The 19639-nt window shown below is 41.5% G+C and overlaps 1 protein-coding gene across 1 annotated transcript in view; it reads left to right on the forward strand.

Moving 5' to 3' along the window:
- The window catches only part of C3 (complement C3), a 54927-nt gene that overhangs the window by 11048 nt on the left and 24240 nt on the right, over positions 1–19639 (forward strand). The window contains exons 4-17 of the mRNA XM_042450300.1: positions 2771–2841; positions 5323–5408; positions 6188–6270; positions 7386–7476; positions 10728–10830; positions 10934–11054; positions 11418–11533; positions 11702–11848; positions 12603–12815; positions 14877–15071; positions 15376–15537; positions 15998–16127; positions 18754–18828; positions 19296–19496. Coding sequence (XP_042306234.1) covers positions 2771–2841; positions 5323–5408; positions 6188–6270; positions 7386–7476; positions 10728–10830; positions 10934–11054; positions 11418–11533; positions 11702–11848; positions 12603–12815; positions 14877–15071; positions 15376–15537; positions 15998–16127; positions 18754–18828; positions 19296–19496 — 1794 coding nt within the window. The remainder of the gene's footprint in view (positions 1–2770; positions 2842–5322; positions 5409–6187; positions 6271–7385; positions 7477–10727; positions 10831–10933; positions 11055–11417; positions 11534–11701; positions 11849–12602; positions 12816–14876; positions 15072–15375; positions 15538–15997; positions 16128–18753; positions 18829–19295; positions 19497–19639) is intronic.

Consider the following 19639-nt stretch of genomic DNA (forward strand, 5'->3'; position numbering starts at 1 on the left):
CATCTCTACAGATTTCCACAGACATTTTTACAAATTTAATAATGGACATTTGGATACATAGACACTTGATAATGAATAAACAACACTGCAGTACATTGACAGGAAGACAAGTCAGTAGGGATTTAATCTGAACACCTAAGATAAGGAAATTATAAAACCAGAGACTATTTGCACTAGATTGATATAAAATTGAGCTTGGAAGAATAAAGGTTTAGGAAAATATCATTTTAGTAAATTGTTAAAGTAAAAAACATTCATTATTCATTATCAATATCTTTTTTCATTCATTAAGCATCAATATCATTTCCCTTGATTAAGATAAATGAATTAATTTCTTAATTGCATTGAGTATCAATAATGTGTTCAATTGTTTTAGAGGGATTTCATTAAGTCTGTAAGGACTGAAATAATAGATTGCAATATATAGATGAATTAGTAAATTAATTTTTAAGTTAAACTACCTATGGCGGGTTACAGACGGGCAAAAAGGGGTGTATTCATGACATCATGAAGGTAGATCCTTCAGACGGCCCTTACCTGAATGCCGCCATGAACACACACACCCCGCACGCCCCAAGCGGGAAGAAGCGGCATTAAAAAGGTGCTGCTTTTCCCCGTTTCTTTTCTATATAGTGCAGACAAGGATGCCAACACCAGCTGATCACCAGCTGGCAGGAGACCACCATTCTTGGGCGAGCGGGGGGGGGGGAAGTTTTAAAGGGGCTTGGGCACTTTAATGTGCCCATAGGCTTTCTGCGCCGGCTGCTAGCGCTGCAGCTGCGCAGCTGCGCATCCGCCAGCCGGCAAAGGAAAAAAAAAAGCCCCATTTTTGGCCACCCGTGTGGAAGCTGCCCCTCTTTTTGCAGCGTCCTCAAGGCGTCGGTTTTGGAAACTCCGGGTCTGAAACGGCCCCAGGTGAGGCGTCTTCACTGCCCCCCATGTGGAAGCCCCAACACCTGAAGCACGCCCCCGGGGCTGGCGGTCTGGAGGCTCCGTATTCAGCAGAATACACCTCCAAGACGTCTTCTCCTGCCCGTCTGTATCCCGCCTATGTTAACTTTTAGTTAAGCTATCATATACAGGATAGAAGTTGTTTAATAGTACAGTTAATAGTCCTGTCTTTTAGAACTGTTAATTAATTTAATTGTATATTTACAATATTGTAGGATTAAGTGGAAATCCTAACAAGTAGAGTAACTTTTAAAGATCATAAGCTTATATAGAGGAAAAACCTGAGAGTAGAGGTTTCTTTTTTGGAAGTAATCAAATCTGGTGTATTGGTTGGAACTAAATACCTATAGTATAATATTGTATACTGAATAACTTTTTCAAGAGTGCAATTAAATAGAGAACCAAAAGGAGAGCATATTCAAGGTGGCAGTCTTTTAAGCCAAATATTTCAGGGATCTGAATGATAAGAACATGAAAAACAGACAATGGTCTTGAATTATTTTATTTATTTATTTATTTATTACAAATCTGAATTGAAAGAAGAGAAAACAAAAAGGGAAGTTGTGATTCACTGTCATCTGCTGGACAATGTCAGAACTACAGAAAGTTTTAAAAAAACCAGACTATTTTCATAGATAGATAGATAGATAGATATTTACACACACACACACACACACACATATTTACACAGAAGAGAGAAAAGTGCTTCTGGAACAAGGAAAGCAGCAAAACAAGTGCAAGCTCTGGTTACAATGCAAAAGAGACTCTCAATAGAGGACACTCAGTAATAAAATAACTGACACTAGTATGTTATTTGTCGAGGAATTTCAAACACTTAGACAAGAGAGCCACCAGTATCTCAAGGATTTAAGAACAGAGATGAAAAAAGAAATAAAAAGAGAGATGGATAAATTGATTCATTACCTGAAAAATAAATCAGTTTAAAAAGCTGAGGAAGAATAAGCTTTAGTCAGAAAATGCCGGAAATCTGTATGGCCAGATATTTAAACAACTGGTTAATATGATATATTTGATCTGTAAAGAAAGATAGAGGGGTGAAATTATTGAAAAATAGAGAGTAACAAGTAAGGGTAGATAATAAGAGTAAAAACCACAACCATATATCATGGAACTCATTTAAATTAAAAAGCAAATGCATTAAGGTTAGGTGAGAAGTATCAAGATAAGATATTAATGCATCATAGAAATATGAAAGGTTTAATGTATTGGTTTACATTTGTGTTATTTATGTAGGTATGTGTTCTATGATTATGTATTGTTTGGAATGGATGTGGAATTTTATGTTATTTTGAGTAATAAACACACTCTCTGCTCAGAATCATCTCAAAGGTTGGACACCTCTCTCCCATTTTTTGGTTGTGGAAATTTAAATTGTTCTGGGTATCAATGTGTGGCTTAGGTCTAATCTGCACTGCAGCAATAGTGCAGTTTGACGCTTTAACTCAATGCTATATAATTATGAGATTAGTAGTTTGTGAGACATTGAGCCTTTTCTGTCAAAGACTCTGGTGCCACAGTAAACTACAAACCTCAGGATTCCATAGCACTGAGCCATGACAATTAGTGGTGTCAAACTGCTTTATTTCTGCAGATGCAGATGCAGCCAAAACCTTCCATGCAGAGGTCAGTGGATGATAGAAATGGGCAAATGGTGCTGCTCTTTCCCTGTTTTTCACTTTCTTGTAATCCTTTCTACCAGCAGTGAAAGTGGTGTGAAACTGCATTATTTCTAACATGCAGATTAGACTTTGGTCACAAATAAAAAATACCCTCTTCACATTTTTCTCTCTCCCCTCAGTGCGCTATCGTGTCTTCTCTATGGGTCATGGCTTGGAACGTTTGGACAAAAATGTGATTGTTGAATTTGAGGTGAGAATCTTATGTACAAATGTATGATATGGGCAAACTTGCCTGAATAAGTGATACTGTACTTCCTTAGAGTTTCATGCAAAAATATCATGATGATAGAGAGTAACTACTCAGGCCATTTTGAATTAGGGGGCAACTGAGAACGGAATGGGGGCAATTTCCCCCCAAGACTCTTCCCACACAGACCTCCTGATTTCCAATCTAGTGACAAGTAAAAAACATATTAGCCTCTTATGTGTCAAATCCTTGTTTTCACCAATAAATACAGAAAATAAGGAAAGACCAAGACAAAGAACCTCTCCATGTTTTTATGGTGGTTCTATGGTTTTGGATTTTTCTTAGGACCCCAAATGTAAAATTGGGAAATCTTGAACTTTGGGGCTCTTAAGGCTCTTGGGTTTGGGGACTCTTCCAAATGGGACCTAGGGACCATACAACTAGGGTTGCCATATCCTGCCTGGGGGCGAGACTTTCCCGGTTTGGGGCGGGTCCACACGGTCCCACCCCGGTTTGTCCCTGCCCCCGGGTTTGCCCCCCCCAGCGAGGCTCTGGAGGCGGCTCCGTGATCACGGAGTTCTCCGAGGCCTGGCTGGGGCTTGGGATATGCTGTCTCCCAGGCCCCAGCGAGGCCTTGGACAAGGTTTAAAAATGTAGGACCTTTTTTTGCCAGGGGAAAAAAAGGTCCTACATTTTTAAACCTTGTCCTACATTTTTCCCGGTTTGGAGGTCCTCAGGGATGGCAACCCTACATGCAACTGATTGGCTGTACTCTTGCTGTATAGCTTTTCTTTCTGTGTATCTGTGTATATGTGTAACTTTCATTAAAGGCCCTGTACCAAAGCTTTATAAAACCATGGAAATACTTACCAATCTCACTAATGACCCAGTAATAAAACAAGCTCACTAAAGCCTTGCCAAAAGAAATATTATGTCTTAAATTTATATCATGCTCCTGCTTCAAGAAGCCCAGAGTGGCATATCTTCTTTTCTGCTTATGACAGTTCAGCCTGAATGCTTAGCCCAAGTCCATCCAGTGAGCTGTACAGCTAAACTAGAATTTGAATCCTGCTCAAACACTTCCTAGAAGCAAAAATGACTAAACTGAGGTTACCATATTTTGATTGTACAGTCAGACCTTCTTATACATGGATTTTTTTATACACAGATTCAAGCATCCACACTTTGAAAAGGTTCAAAAAAGTATAAGTTTCAAATATCAAAGCTTAATTTTCCATTTTTTACAAGGGACACCATTTTGCTAAGTCATTATATTTAATGGGACTTGAGCATCCACAGATTTTGTTATACACGGGGGATCTTGGAACCAAACCCCAGCATATAACAAGGGTCCACTCTATGGTGTTTATCAGACGAGCTCTTAAAGAGGTACTATTCCAGTGTGACTCCTCTAGCTGCCTCCTGTTGCATGCTGGGATTGGCAGTTTTAAGGAGGGGTATTTAGAATTCTCAGGCAGAGAAGTTCAGCTCCTTAAAACTGCCAATCCCAGCATGCAACAGGAGGCTGCTAGAGGAGTCACACTGGAATAGTAGCTCTTTAAGAGCATAGTGTGATAAACATCTATCATGAGAAGAAAGAGGATAATACTTGCTAAAGTTGAGGACAAAAGGAAAAGACTACATTCTAGATCAGTGATTCCCAAAGTGGGCAGTACACCCTCCGCTGGGTACGGTGGAAGGTCCCAGGGGGGCAGCGAGGGAAAAGTGGGGCAGTAGGGGGGCAGTGAGGTAAAAAGGGGGTGGCAGGGAGACCTTCAGTCAAAGTATTGGTGTGCAAGAAAGACAAGGTGAACCAGTGGCCTTTAGGACCATGGTGAGGATGAGGATTGCATGAAATTTCTTTACAGGGTACTTTTCAGGGTCAGCAACTGAGCAGCCAGTGAAACAGTGACCAAAAAGATCTTTGCCTGTCCTGGCCTTTGCTGCAAGACCAGCACAAGCAAGAAGCTTCTCGGTTGATGCTGAGCCAGCTGTTCAGTTGCTGCTTCCAAGGTGACTTGGTGCAAAGGGAGCAGTGACTGAGATTGGCTGTCTTGAATTTGCAGTAGAACAGTAGACCTAATATCAAAAAATATGCTCAGGGGGGCACTAGGGTTATCACCAAAGAGTAGAGGGGGCGGTATCCCAAAAAAGTTTGGAGACCACTATTCTAGATGGATAGATTCAATCAGAGAAACCACAGCCATGAATTTGGAAGTGCAGAGGGCAGTTGAGTATAGGATGATTTGGACGTCTCTCATTCATAGTGGTCACCATAGATTGAGGTCAGTTTGAGGGCAGTTAACAGCAACACTTGCTGATTTCAATTTAGTGCTCGGACCTGCTATATTGTTTCTGATCTCCACACCCTGATGGTGCACAGACTAAGCCCAGAAGAAGGTTTTATCATATGAAACATAAATAATATGCTCAGATATTTTGTATCCCTTGAACACCCTCATAAATATGTCTTTCCCTTTCCAGACACCAGATGGCATTGTTGTCAGCCAGACTATTACCAATTCTTCATTACAGATCACCCAGTCGTACCATGTACCTGAGACTGTCAGGTAACTGATTATGAAAATTGCCCTACACCAAGCATATACAGAAACTAAGTTGGAATGGCAATTGGTGACAAAAGCATATTACGGTCAGCCCTCCATAACCACAGCTTTTTTATTCACGAATTCAAGCATCGATGGTTTGAAAATAATTTTAAAATGTATAAACTCCAAAAAGCAAACCTTGATTTTGCAATTTTATATAGTGAGATTTGAGCATCCACTGCCATTGTATTTAATGAGACTTGAGTATCCACAGATTTTGGTATCCATGGTGGGTCCAAGGGCCCACTGTAATATACATGGCATCCTTTAACCCAGTTTTCTGATTTTCATTTGAGCTATGAAAATTCTGAGCACTCTCACACATGCTTTTTTGCTGTATTTGTCCATCATATTTTATCCCCTCCTTTTCTCTAAAGAACTTGGGGTAGTACATATGAGGCATTATTCTATATTAATTCTACAAAACCCAGCAAGGAGGCTAGGCAAACAGTAGGAATGAAGGGATTTCCATAAAACCACCCATGAGCACCACGAACAAGTCAGAATTTGAACCTGGGGGCTGGGGCAGGGCAGAGTTCAGCTTCTTCATGTCCAGGCCTTAAGACTTGGAGGCCAGGTATTCTTCTCTAGAGATAAGGGTCAAAGATCTTAAAATGTGTGGATGTTCATTGTGACTCTATACATGCCAGGACCGGGATGCATGGTTGGCATTTCACATTTGTCATTGTGGACTGATAAAAACAGAAGCAGTGACTAATCCCCCTGTTTCTCTTCTCTAGTGTGGGAGTCTGGAATGCTGTGGCTAGGTATCAAGATTCCCCCCAGGAGACTTTTAAAACACCATTTGAGGTCAAAGAATATGGTAAGGAAAAATACCTTCTTTGTTTGGAGCTTTCTTTGTCTGATCCCTGGCTTCATCTCTTCTTCCATCTTCTGCCTCAGCCAAGACACACTTTTGTACTTTACCATTGCTACTCCAGTTTTAGCATGACTCAGGCCTTGCTTGCATAGGTCAAAAGGCCCATTTCACACACACACACACACACACACACACACACACCATTTAGGTGATGTCCTGTTTAGACAACGCACAGCCCAAACCTTGCTTCTGGTATAAATAGTGTGGATTAGATCTGGCACATTTAGCACCAGAACCAGGGCATGACACTTTTAAAATGAAATTTAAAAACTTGCCTCTCACTCCATATCTTCTGGGAAGATCTGGAGCATTCATTTCCTGTACCAGAGGAGGGTGAGTAAAATGGTTAGGGGTCTGGAAACCATGCCCTACAAGGAGAGACTTAGGGAGCTGGGCATGTTTAGGCTGGAGAAGAGGTGGTTATGAGGTGAGATGAAAGCCCTGTTTAAGTATTTGAAGGGGTATCATACTGAGGAGGGATCAAGCTTGTTTTCTGCTGCTCCAGAGAATAGGACTTGGAACAATGGATGCAAGCTACAGGAAAAGAGATTCCACCTAAACATTAGGAGGAAATTCCTGACAGTAAGAGCTTTTCGACAGTGGAACACACTTCCTTGGAGATTGGTGGAGTCTCCTTCTTTGGAGGTTTTTAAATAGAGGCTGAATGGTCATCTGTCAGGGATGCTTTGATTGTGAGTTCCTGTATGGCAGAATGGGGTTGGACTGGATGGCCCTTGTGGTCTCTTCCAACTCTATGATTCTATGATTCTATGACGTGCCAGGTGGCTCAGTAGGATTTGTGTGTAGAGTTGTCCCCATGTGGAAACAGAGGGCAAGGTCACAGGGGGAGATTGGAGCAGCTCCAGGCCAGGATACTCCAGGTTATCCTGGAATTATCCTAGACAATGAGGACAAGATCTTAAACCGTGAGTTTAAGGGCCAAAATTCTTTCAAGACAGATCATGTAACCAGGTTCCATGCAATAAAATCTCATATCGTAATATCTCCTTTCCTTTCATGAATGTTTACCTCCTTCTTTTCTCTGTTTTCCCCCCCAGTATTGCCAAGCTTTGAAGTCGCAATCGAACCGGCAGAAAAGTTTTATTATGTTGATACCAATGAAGATTTCATAGTGTCTATCACTGCAAGGTGGGTGTATATGCAGCTGTGGAAAAGTAAGGGGTACTTTGATACCTGCTTATCATCTTCAGAATAAGCCAATTATTCTGTTCTGAAATTTTGTTCAGAAGAAAATAATTTGCAACCTGATCTAGAGATAGCATGCTTCCAGACTACATTCTTGTCATAAAATTGTCTGCCTCCTTCACAAAGTTTGATCAAGTAGGTAAGTGAGGGAGAAAACATTCTCAGTGTACAGCCCTCCTATATTAAACACAGTTATTAGGATATTTTAAAATAAATTAGCATTCTGATGAAGCATGGCCCCAAAACAGCTGGTGGCAAGAACCAGACCTTTCTGCTCTTGCAAACAGACCATTTGGGACCACAGCAGTGGCCCACTTCAGGAGAGTGCCATGCAGTCGCCAGAGTCCTGGCCCAATCATGGCCAGAGTGGCCAGAGGCCGCTCCTTCATCACCATCTGCTTCAGTCCTGAGAAAAGTACTTCAAGACAGAATACGTGAAGATCAGTCTGGCTTTTTGCCACAAAGACAAAGGAAATGGAATATAAGAACGATGATAAATATAACTGAAAATTACAAGAAAAACCCAGGGGGAAATTGGCATTATTATTCCTTGACATAAAGGAAGACTTCTACATTTATGGCATGGGACTTGGAAAACGGGAACGGAGCAGAAGGATTGAGGGAATGGTTGAGGAATGGTTTGGGGACTCCTGGTGGCATTGGCAGTGTTCTCCTGTGCGATAACATATTTTTTCCCCTTTCTGTTTCGTTCCTTTCCGTTTCACTCCATACCCATTCTCCAAGTCCCATGCAATAAACGTAAGGAGGAGGAGTAGCCCTCCTTTCCTCCTCTCCACCATCTGCGAGTGAATGCTGGGCGAGGGACTGTTTGCTGACGCTCCTCCCACCTGGGTCTTGTCTCCCCCTCCCCTTTTTTCTCTCTGTATAGTTTATATTGTTTTTTACTATTGGGATGGGGGGGTTGACAATGGGGATTGTTTTCTTTTTACTTGTTTTGCTCCAATTGTTCTCAGAGGGGCGGGATACAAATAAAATTTTATTATTATTATTATTATTATTATTATTAACTGTTATGTATTTTGCTCTATTAATTTTATTGTTGCTATAATTACTACATATTTTTGTTGCTATAATTGCTATGTATTTTTTGTTATTCACTGCTATTGTTAATCGCAATTTTATTGTTACTGTTTAACACATTGCCATGTTACATTTATTTTTTAATTCATGTTTATTGTCATTGCCTTGTATTATCCCCTCTGTTGTAAGCTGCCCAGATTCCCAGTGATTGGACGGCATATAAATAAATACTGTTGTTGTTGTTGTTGTTGTTATTATTATTATTATTATACAAAGTAAATTGGTGGTTTATGACAGAAACAAAGATGAGGATGGACCTTGGAGAAAGATTTATTGGCTGGATATAGGCAATCTAGAAAACTCGAATGCTCAAATAATTGTAAATGGTGAGAAAACCAAAGGTTATGGTATTATCAAAGGAATGAGACAATGCTGTCCTCTGTCCCCACTTCTATGTATCCTATGTTTTGAAATTTTAAGCAACAAGATTAGAGAAGAGAATCAAATATAAGGAACTTCAATTAAAGGATTTAAATATAAAATATGAGCCTATCCAGATGACCTAGCAATTTCTTTTTTAGAAGGTCCAAATGAAAATATCTGTAGATTACTAGATATTGTGCAGGATTTTGGCCAATACGCAGGTTTTAAAATTAACAAAACTAAATCAGTATGGTTAATGCTGAATATGACAAAAAATTAAATAAAAAAATTAAAAGAAGAAATATCTTGGTCCAATACCTAATAAACCGTGTTAGTCTTTTAGTTGCTTCGTTTGGCTACTGAGGTGCCACACTCAACCTCCCAACAGGAGCACCACCTTACACAGTTAAGTCTGAGTTAAAATGCAGAGTAGATTTGTAGCCCCATGAGATTTGCCAGCTGCCACTAGATATTGTAAATAGCATGGTGGGCAGAGAGAAGGTTTTGACTGCTGTGGTCCAAAGAAGAACCACTTACTCTAAGCAGCTGTTATCCCAACTGGGCTTTCTCTTTTAGAGTTCAAAGCAGCCACAAAGATGAATTTTGTTAAGACCACAGCACGAAAAGTTATTTATCTTCCCACCAGTGTCATCACTAGGGAAATGCAGGGGCTGCAGAACTCACTGAGTTACACCCCAGAGAGGAGTGTCACCCTATAGGGTGATACACCCAGTGGGATTGGTGCAGCTGCTGGGCGAGTGAGAAGGGGTGTCACATCCCTTTCTTACTTGCCCAACAGCCATGTCAGAGCCCAAATGGCCTTCTGGGCTGAGGCACCACTTCTTCCAGTGGCAGTGGCTGTTGGGGAGGGGGCAATACCTTCTGTTTGGGTTTCTGCATGGCTGAAGCCATGTTATAACCCAAAGGGAACTCTGGGGGCTAAGGCACTGCCTCCTCCAGTGGTGATGACTGCTGTGGCAGCGCTGCTCCCCCTCTCCCACACACACTGGGTGACACCAACTCCAGCTATGCCACTACTTCCCACTTCATGTGCTGCTAATCCTGATTGGGCTGCCCATTGGCTTCCATTTTACCATTTCAAGAAGCTTCTAGTGACCATTTGCCATAACATATATTCTGTGTCATTGAGTTTGTCTCTTTGAACTATGATGATGTATTTGTTCATACATCTGCCCTGAGCATCACAGAATCTAAATGAAATATCAAAAGGACCAGATGGTCCAGGAACATGAATTCTCTCTTCACTTTATTCCCCTGCCTTACCTTACCAGAGTCCTGCTTTCCCCAGCTCAGTCCCAAAATGTGCTGCAAGAAAGTTCCTCAATCAACGGAGACATGAGTGGAGACAATATTTAATTTATTATCATTGTCAAGGAGGCTTTTACATGGGATGTGTGTTCTATTTGTGATTTTTAACTTTTGTATTTCTTTTTATGCAATTTTATACTGTTTTAATGAGATTATTTTGATTGTTTTACATTCTTATTGTTGAGTTATCAACCAGTTTTATCAGTGAGTCACCTTGGGGAGAAAGGCAGCATCATAACTAACTAACCAACTAAATAAATAAATGACTGTGGGTAATGGTTCAACTACATGCACCTATGTAGTCCTATATGATGTCAAATGTAAATGTCTTGCCTACATGTTAGGCATCAACAAGATAGATGTGAACAAACAACATGTCTTGCTTCATTGTGTTCTTCCAGGTACCTCTATGGGAAGAAAGTAGAAGGTGTAGCCTTTGTCCTCTTTGGAGTGAAACTTGATGATGAGAAAAAGAGTATTCCAGACTCACTCAGGAGAATTCAAGTAAGATGGCCCATATATTTGTCTTTGAATGAGAGTGAGGGGGGTGGTAAGGGAAAGAGTATACAACTTTGATTTCGTTTTCATCTTTTCCCCTCCTTTCTAGATTGTTGATGGGGAAGGGGAGGCAGCACTCACAAAAGCCATGCTTCAGACCCGATTTCGCAACACCAATGAGCTTGTCGGACACTCTCTATACATCTCTGTAACAGTGATGACAGAGTCTGGTGAGTTGTGGCTTCAAAGCACCATGAATTAGTAGATGGCTCATAGAGGGAACTCTGGAATTTGCCTTAAGGGGTATCATTCACAGTGTTGTGTGAAGATAGTTCAGCTTCTGGATTCTTGTGTTGACTATAGCTATATCTTTTCTCTGTCTGAGTCAACAAATGAAGACACTTGGGTCAAATCCTGCCTTGTGAGGGATTCTGTCTTGGCCCAGAGCTGACAGTGAAGGGTTTGAGGACAGGAGGTTTGAAAATGGAATATACTTCAGTTTTATGTGCCGCACATATTCTCTCAACATTTCTCTGCTCTTCTAACAACTTAGTTTCATATTTTTATCTAATTTCCCTCTCCTCTCTCTCCAGGAAGCGACATGGTGGTGGCTGAGAAAGGCAGCATTAGCATCGTGACATCCCCCTATCAGCTCCACTTCACAAAAACCCCAATGTTCTTCAAGCCGGGGATGCCCTATGGACTGATGGTAATGGCCCAGTTCCAGCCTTGCTAGTGCTGTCTTAAATCCAGAGCGAGGTGCACAAATAGCCCTAGAAATTGCCCAAATCTTGCAAATGTCCTGAGAACAGTGATTTAGTCTCAGCTAGGACTTCTACACTCCACTCTCAGTTGCTTCTTTGGAATTTCTTCACAGGTATACGTCACCAACCCTGATGGCTCCCCAGCTACTCAGGTCCCTGTGGTATCAGAGCCCATTCAGGCTCAGGCCACCACCCAGAATGATGGGACTGCCAAGCTGATCCTGAACACACCAGCAAACATCAATGAGCTAAGAATCACTGTGAGTCATTCTGAGATTATGTTATAGTCCTTTCCAAAGCATTGTGGTTGGGTGTTGCCTTATCTTCTAAATAAAACTGTTGTTCATTATTGGCACACTTTTAGGGTAGGAACCATTGTTCAGTGGCAGCGTGCATGCACGCTTTGTGGGCAGTTGGCTGTTCTAGGGCTGCATTTTCATGTGGTTTTATTTATTTTCTGCAGCCCTTGCTGCATTTCAAAGTCCTTCTTCAGATTATCAGTTCAGACCTCTGCTAAGAGAGATCTTTTTCTTTTGTGAACTGCAATCAGCAGGAAGAAAGAAGGACAACGACTCTGTGAAGGATAGGGGATGGCAGAAAGTGTGGGAAATATGGTACTTAATGGAGAGAAAATACTCCCAGCCTTGATGCAGAATGTTCCAGTTTCACTATCTAGCATTTCCATTTTCAAAGGGCTTCAATTACTCCCCCAACACTCTTAATTGTTTCTTTCATTTCCCCACAACTTTCACATCCTACCTTTGAGGTTATATGTTCTGATATCGTAGTTATCTGCTGTTCTGATAATAGATCATAGTTCTGTCTTCCTGATGATGCAGGTCACCTTACTGAGGTACCTCATAGATCCTGGTGGGTCCAAGATACTAGCTCATTTTTCCTCCCTTAGCTATTATATCTTTCCCCCCCAGTGGCTCCTTATGGATTGCTGTGTGATTGAGTTAACAGTTTCTGTGGTTCCTTTGAGATTCTATTAATCCCTCTCACCCCATTTAGGTAAAAACCAGAAAAGAGGAACTCCCAGCTGAACGCCAGGCAACCAGGACCATGGTGGCAACAGCCTACCAAACCCAGGGAGGATCTGGGAACTATCTCCATTTATCAATTGCATCTACTGAGCTCAAGGCTGGGGACAACTTAGCTATCAACTTCAATGTGAGAAGCAACAGTCAAAATGTGCTGAACCAGATCAACTATTTCACCTACATAGTAAGTGATATAGCCCTGGATAGAATGGAAATCCATGGTCCAACTTATTATTTGGTTGTTGACTTTGCATTTGTTTTCTTTTTTTAAAAAAATAAAATAATCTTTAATTGAGAAAATAAATTACATACAAACCAACAACATCTCAAACTAAACACCACACACATTAGTCTTCAATATATTGTAATAACATATATTACAAGTACCCCACCCCTTTACCTTTTTTTCTACTCTGTTTCATGTATGCTTTCCTTTCCCCCTCCTTCCGCACAACAACCTTCTTTTCTATTTTCTTTCCTTCTCTCTCTTTGCAGCTCCCTTTCTTCATTCTACATTTCTTTATCTTTGTTTCTTATCTTCGGTTTTCTCCATATCCTTCTTCATTCTTCTTACTTCCAATCCTCTCTTCCTTAACTTACCCATACCTTTGTTCAACATACCAAAACCTTATTATCCCTTCACACCCATACAGTACCCAAGCTTACATTAAATATCTTCCTTATGAATGTGTAATCTATTTTCTTATTTAAGGAGTGGAGTCAATGGTTGTAAATTAAGCTAAACAAAATAAAAATACAACAAATAAATTAAAATAATAACACCAAATATCAAAAACAACAAACAAACCAAGAGAAAGGAAATGAGATTACACATAATTAAATTCTAATTCATTCCAAAGTTTAACCCACATTCCATGCAGACTTTGCACACCCTACATATTAAAATATTTCATGTTCCTGTCATTGCTGGGTTGTTATTACATATTTCTTTGCCCTCCTATTTTTCAAAGTTTTTTTACATTCTGTTTTAATTTCTGTTTCCTATTTCTATCTATTAATATTCTACGTTACTCATTGCTCCAGAAATTTACTATTTCATTTACTAATATCCCATTATCCTGTTACATCTTCATCTTACCATTTTGTCCCCCAATTTTTAAAATTATTGTTCTAAATTTCTCTTTTCTCTTATTCTTATAATCACTTTTAATCTCCAGTGCTTATTATCGATAATTTCCCCCATTTCTTTTCCAATAGTGGCAACATACACTTCCATTCTCCTTTAAAACATTCTATTGTTTGGTCTTTGATTTGTTTTCATGGGAGGAAAGGGAAAACCTCTCATTATGTGTCTAGTCCTCATGGGGATGTAGGATCAGGAATATTCCCTACAGCCCCTGTCTTCTTTAGAGCTTTTGGCTGAGGGCAGCTTTTCAGAATGGCCCTTCTGAGAACCGATCAGATATAAGCAAACTCTTATATGACAAAGTCCTTCATGAGAAGGTGAAAAAACATTTTTATTCCACTTATGGTACATGTGTACAATGCCAGTGTCTTTATTTTCTTCTTGTCTGAATCTCATTGTTTAAACTTATGGCTTTCAAATGGTGAGGCAGGACCCCCCAGGGGACATGGCAGTTACTCAAGGGGGGCTGATAGATTTGGAGGCACTGACGCCTCCAGCTCCTCTTCTTCTTCCTTTCCCATATCCTTTCTGTCCTGGGGGAGAAGAGAAAGGTGAGGAGAGCACATGAAGCAGCCCCCTCTGCCTGAGGAAGGTAGAGAGCAGGGAAACTCAACCAGTACATCCACTTTGTCCATTGTGTCCTAGGCACAGACACCCAGAAAGTCACACTCTTAATTTCTTTTTTACATTCATGTGCACTTGTGTATACTCACATATACACAAGATAATGAATGTATATGTGGCTGTGTGTGTGAGAGAGAGTGTGAACACATGCATGTGTGAGTGAATGAATGAATGAGCATGACTGAGTGTTACATTTGGTGTGTGAGAGTGTGGCTGTGTGTGACACAGTATGTGTTAAGTATTTTAAAATATCTTTCCAATTTGAACAATGTTACTTCTTTACAAAATATGAATATACATAAATGACCAAACAAAAATACTCACACTGAACAAACAAAATATTTTTATTCATATACTGGGTTTAGTTGGAGAGGGAGCAACATCTGCATGTAGATGTCAAGGGGGGGGGGGGGGTCACAAGAGTAAACAGTTTGAGAACCACTAGTTTAAACCAATCCTCTTGTTTATCATCAGATCTTGACTAAAGGGAAAATACTCAAGGTTGGGAGGCAACCCAAGGCTGCTGGACAGAATCTAGTGACCCTGACCCTAGCCATCACTCCAAATCTCATCCCTTCCTTCCGTATTGTGGCTTACTATCGTGTAGGGAACAGTGAAATTGTGGCCGACTCTGTCTGGGTGGATGTGAAGGATACCTGCATGGGAACGGTAAGTCATGGTTTCTGCTGATATTATTTATTAGTGTCAAAGAAAGGCACCCTCTTAGATGTGTTGGAGCAAAAGTGTGCAAATTCTGCTCTTTCCTGGGACAGTTCCCCACACACATATACCTTGTGAATTGTAGATTGAACAATCTGTAATGAGGGAGTTATTGTACACTTGTAACCTTGTTTAATTTTGAGAGAACAAAGTGGACAGGGGACTTCTAAACCATCATTGCAACTTATTGAAAAGCTGATCATAGGAAAATGGCACTTTATTTCAATCATTCTGTGTTGCCTGTCTCAAACAGCTGGTTGTGAAAGGAGCAACTGCAGCTGACAATCAAGTTCAACAGCCAGGACGTGCTATGAACATCAAAGTGGAAGGGGATGCAAATGCTCGGGTTGGTCTTGTGGTTGTGGACAAAGCTGTCTATGTCCTGAACAGAAAGTATAAGCTGACTCAGACTAAGGTAAGGTACAGTATTCCTTGGGGTTTGATGCACCAAGTTAGGAGTTTATCACACACCCCAAAAAGCGACTTACCCCTGCCAGGATAGAGTCGCTTACAAGATGCAATCGGAAATCATCACATTAGAAATGCCACTGATGCTGCTGGGCAGCTGCATCCTGGCTGCATCCTGGATGCTAACCATGCTCAACTGGCTGAATTGCAAACTTGGGAGCTTCCCATGTTTGCAAATCAGCCAGCTGGGCATGACTAGAAGTCAAGATTTAGCCGGGATGCAGTTGCCCGGTGGTACCAGCTGCATTTTTAATGTGATAATTCCCAGTTGCATCCCGTAAGTGACTCTATCCCAGCAGGGGTAAATCGCTTTTTGGGGGGATGCAATAAACTCCCTAGTGAGGTTCATCTTGATTTGGAATTTGCTGAATCTATTCATTGTTTCACTGGGGTCTACTCTATTCCAGGTTTGGGACACAGTAGAAAAGAGTGACATTGGCTGTACTGCTGGCAGCGGTAGGAACAACGTTGGTGTGTTTGAAGATGCTGGGTTGGCCCTGGAGACCAGCAGCAAAATTTCCACAAAACAAAGATCAGGTAGGAGTGGGACATGTCCAGAATGCATGAATGTGTGGTTTGAAAATACATTTTATCATCTTAAATGTAAGACATCAGGGAAATTATTTCATTGCCATTAATACTAATCATTGAAATCAGGCCTCATCTGGAGTACTACTTTCAGTTCTGAAGCCTCATTTTAAGAAGGATATAGACAAGTGGGAGCGGGTTCAGAGAAAGGCAACAAAGATGATAGGAGATATGGAGAACAAAATATATGATGAGAAGTTGAAGGAGCTGGGCATGTTCAGCTTGGTGAAGAGAATAATAATAATAATAATAAAAGATTTATTTATATACCGCCCTTTGAAACATCAGGGCGGTTTACAACAATATACAACAATACAGTTATAACAAAATACAAAATTATACAAGAGTAATTACAAGAAAATACAAAACAGTGCAAGCCCACCCTCCATACAGCAAAAACCCAGAATAAACATCCACAACAATACATAAATCAAGAAAATAAAAACTCTAAAAACATACTATAGCGGATGGAATATACATCATCGAGGGGGCTAGAATGACATTGGTGCTCATGGGAAAAACACAATCCATGCGATATATACCCCATACACAGACAATGTAAGAAAACTGCAGCAGAGTAAGACTACTTTCCAAGTCAAGCCTTGTTGCAGACACAGCTAATAGGACCTGCCCCCCCCGTCCCCTGCAGCCATGCGCAGTTGCGCAGGTATGGCTGTGAGTCCGTTGGCGGCGAGTCCTGGGTGGGAGCGCAGCTGCGGGGTGGATTCCTCTCCCAGGCAGCCGCTCCGGCAACAGCGGCAACAACACGTCCCTCGGGGCCTTAGAGGGGGCAGATGGGGAGTTCCCCAGCGAGCTGGGTTTTATGGCGTGCCCCTGCCACTGACACGCCCTTCCCGGCTCCCCCTCAGGTGTTCTGGTCTCCCTCGGTCCTGGCAGCGCCTCTGTGAGTCCGTTGGTGGCGAGTCCTGGGTGGGAGCGCAGCTGCGCGGGTGGATTCTCTCCAGGCAGCCGCTCCGGCAACAGCGGCAACAAACACATCCCTCGGGGCCTTAGAGGGGGCAGGATGGGGAGGTTCCCCAGCGAGCGGTTTTTTATGGCGTGCCCCTGCCACTGACACGCCCCTCCCCGGCTCCCCCTCAGGTGTTCCTGGTCTCCTCGGTCCTTGGCAGCGCCTTGTGAGTCCGTTGGCGGCGAGTCCTGGGTGGGAGCGCAGCTGCGCAGGTGGATTCCTCTCCCAGGCAGCCGCTCCGGCAACAGCGGCAACAAACACAGTCCCTCGGGGCCTTAGAGGGGGAAATGATTGCCCTCTTTAAATACCTCAAGGACTGTCAAAGAGAGAGGAGGAAAGTCTGTTCTCTGCTGCCCCAGAGGGTAGGACTAGGTCTAATGGTTTGAAGTTGCAAGAGGGTATATTTTGATTGAATGTTAGAAAGAACTTGTTGACAGTAAGAGCAGTTTGGCAATAGAACCAATTGCCTAGAAAGGTGGTGGGGTCTCCTCTGGATGTCTTCCAAAGGAGGCTGGACAGCACCTGCTGGGAATATTCTAGTTGGGGATCCTGCACTGAGCCCATATGCTTGAGGGCTCATAGGAGTTCTTCCAATTTGATGACTCTAGCATTAATTAATTAATTAATTAATTAATTAAAATGGATATACTACATCAATGTCCTGGGACCTGCTGGGGGCCTCATGGACTACTAGAAATCAAAAGAAAAAAGAAAAAACCCAAAGTGGCTGAAAATCCACTTCTGATTCTCAAAAATCCACATTTTGAAAATAACAAGTACCCAGAAACTTTGAGACCTTTTAAAATTGTTGTACCTGAAGCAACAACTCATTCCTTTTTTGGCCAGAAAAACCTTGGTCTAGGAATTTTAGAGGCACTGGGGGCCACTAAAGCATCCTGGGCTGGGGGCAGTTCGGGCCACACTATGCCTGCATCTGATTTAAAACATTCGTTTTCATTTAGAACATTATTTAAAATATTACCAGTAGTTGTTTCACAAACTACTTGATGTTTTTAAGTTCTGAAGTGTGACATGGCAAAGGAATTCCTTTGAGAAACAACACATCTCACTTTAGAGCCATGGCTACATGGTCTGTAACTTTCTGTATTAGCACTTTATCATCTGAAAAGTACACTCTAGGATGCCTGGAAGAGGCTCTTTGGGAGCAGGATCTTGCAGATGGCAAGCAGGTCTCCCAGCATCCTCCACTACTTAGCATACAAATGCATGACACAAATCAACAAAGGCTAAGAAAATTTTAATTTCTAAGAAAAAGCACATTTGGTGATTTGGATCAGAGAAGTTTTGGGTTAAACATACCTCTGTGATGGATGCCACATCTCTGCCTCAAACAGCATTCAGTGTAACCTGCTTTTGGGCTGAAACCTGGACTGTCAGAGACTCATGAGACAGAGGGATACAGAACACAAAAAGCCTTAAGGCTGCAATCCTATTCTCTCTGATTTGGGAATAAACCCTGTTCACCTTTCAGTAAACCTGCACAGGATCAGAGAAACATGCATGAGATCACAGAATTTAGCATTGCCTTCTTATTTCATGTCAGGACGATAACATCTTCTTCCTACCTTTCCTGCTGTCTCCCAGATTTAAAGTGCCCCCAGGTAGCAAGACGGAGGCGTCGTCGTTCCATACAGCTCCTTGAGTCTAAAACAAGCAAAGGTATGTGACAAGTGACAAAGACCCCAGGGAACAAAAATGTTTTAGTCTAAATGAATAAAGTTGTAAAATGTGTATGAGAGTGGAGAAATACTCAAGCCAAAAGGAAATTGATGGGAAGGGAATTAGCTTGTTTGAAAACGTTATGGTGTCCTGATAGAAGGAAAAGGAGCACTACTATTAGTACCTGGGGCTAAACTGAAATATGTGATATTGGCTGGTGAATTGGTTCCCAAATGAATAGCCTTTCAGTCAGGGTGTTTGACCGTCAAACTACTGGCAGTGTATAAAATGTAGGAAAAAGTCAAACCATTTTGATGTTTCTGGTAACTGACTAGAAAAAAGGCAAGCGGGTTGTGGATCAATAGAATTCATCTGTATTTCAGCTGTGTTTTCTCTCCAGTTGAGCATGATAGCCAGACTTGTCTGGAAGGACACTTTCTGCTGTTTCATGAAAGTTTATATTTCAGCGGCCCAGTATGCAGACAGGGCAATGAGAAAATGCTGTGAAGATGGCATGTATGAGAATCCTATGGGGTACAGCTGCGAAAAGCGTGCCGAATACATAGACGATCAGAACGAGTGCAAAACTGCTTTCCTTGAATGTTGCAACTTTATTAAAAGCATACGGGATGCGAATCAACGAGAAGATCAACTGCATCTGGCAAGAAGCAAGTAGAACTTTCTTTCTTTCTTTGCAAAACACATTGTGGCATCATCTGTGTGTGTGTTTGTGTGTGTGTATAATATGGATAGAATAAAGGAAGAATCCTCCCTACAAATATAAAGGTAAAACAACAGGAAGAAAAGCACA

Source organism: Sceloporus undulatus, chromosome 2 (assembly GCF_019175285.1).
Source record: "Sceloporus undulatus isolate JIND9_A2432 ecotype Alabama chromosome 2, SceUnd_v1.1, whole genome shotgun sequence".
Classification (NCBI taxonomy): Eukaryota; Metazoa; Chordata; class Lepidosauria; order Squamata; family Phrynosomatidae; genus Sceloporus; species Sceloporus undulatus.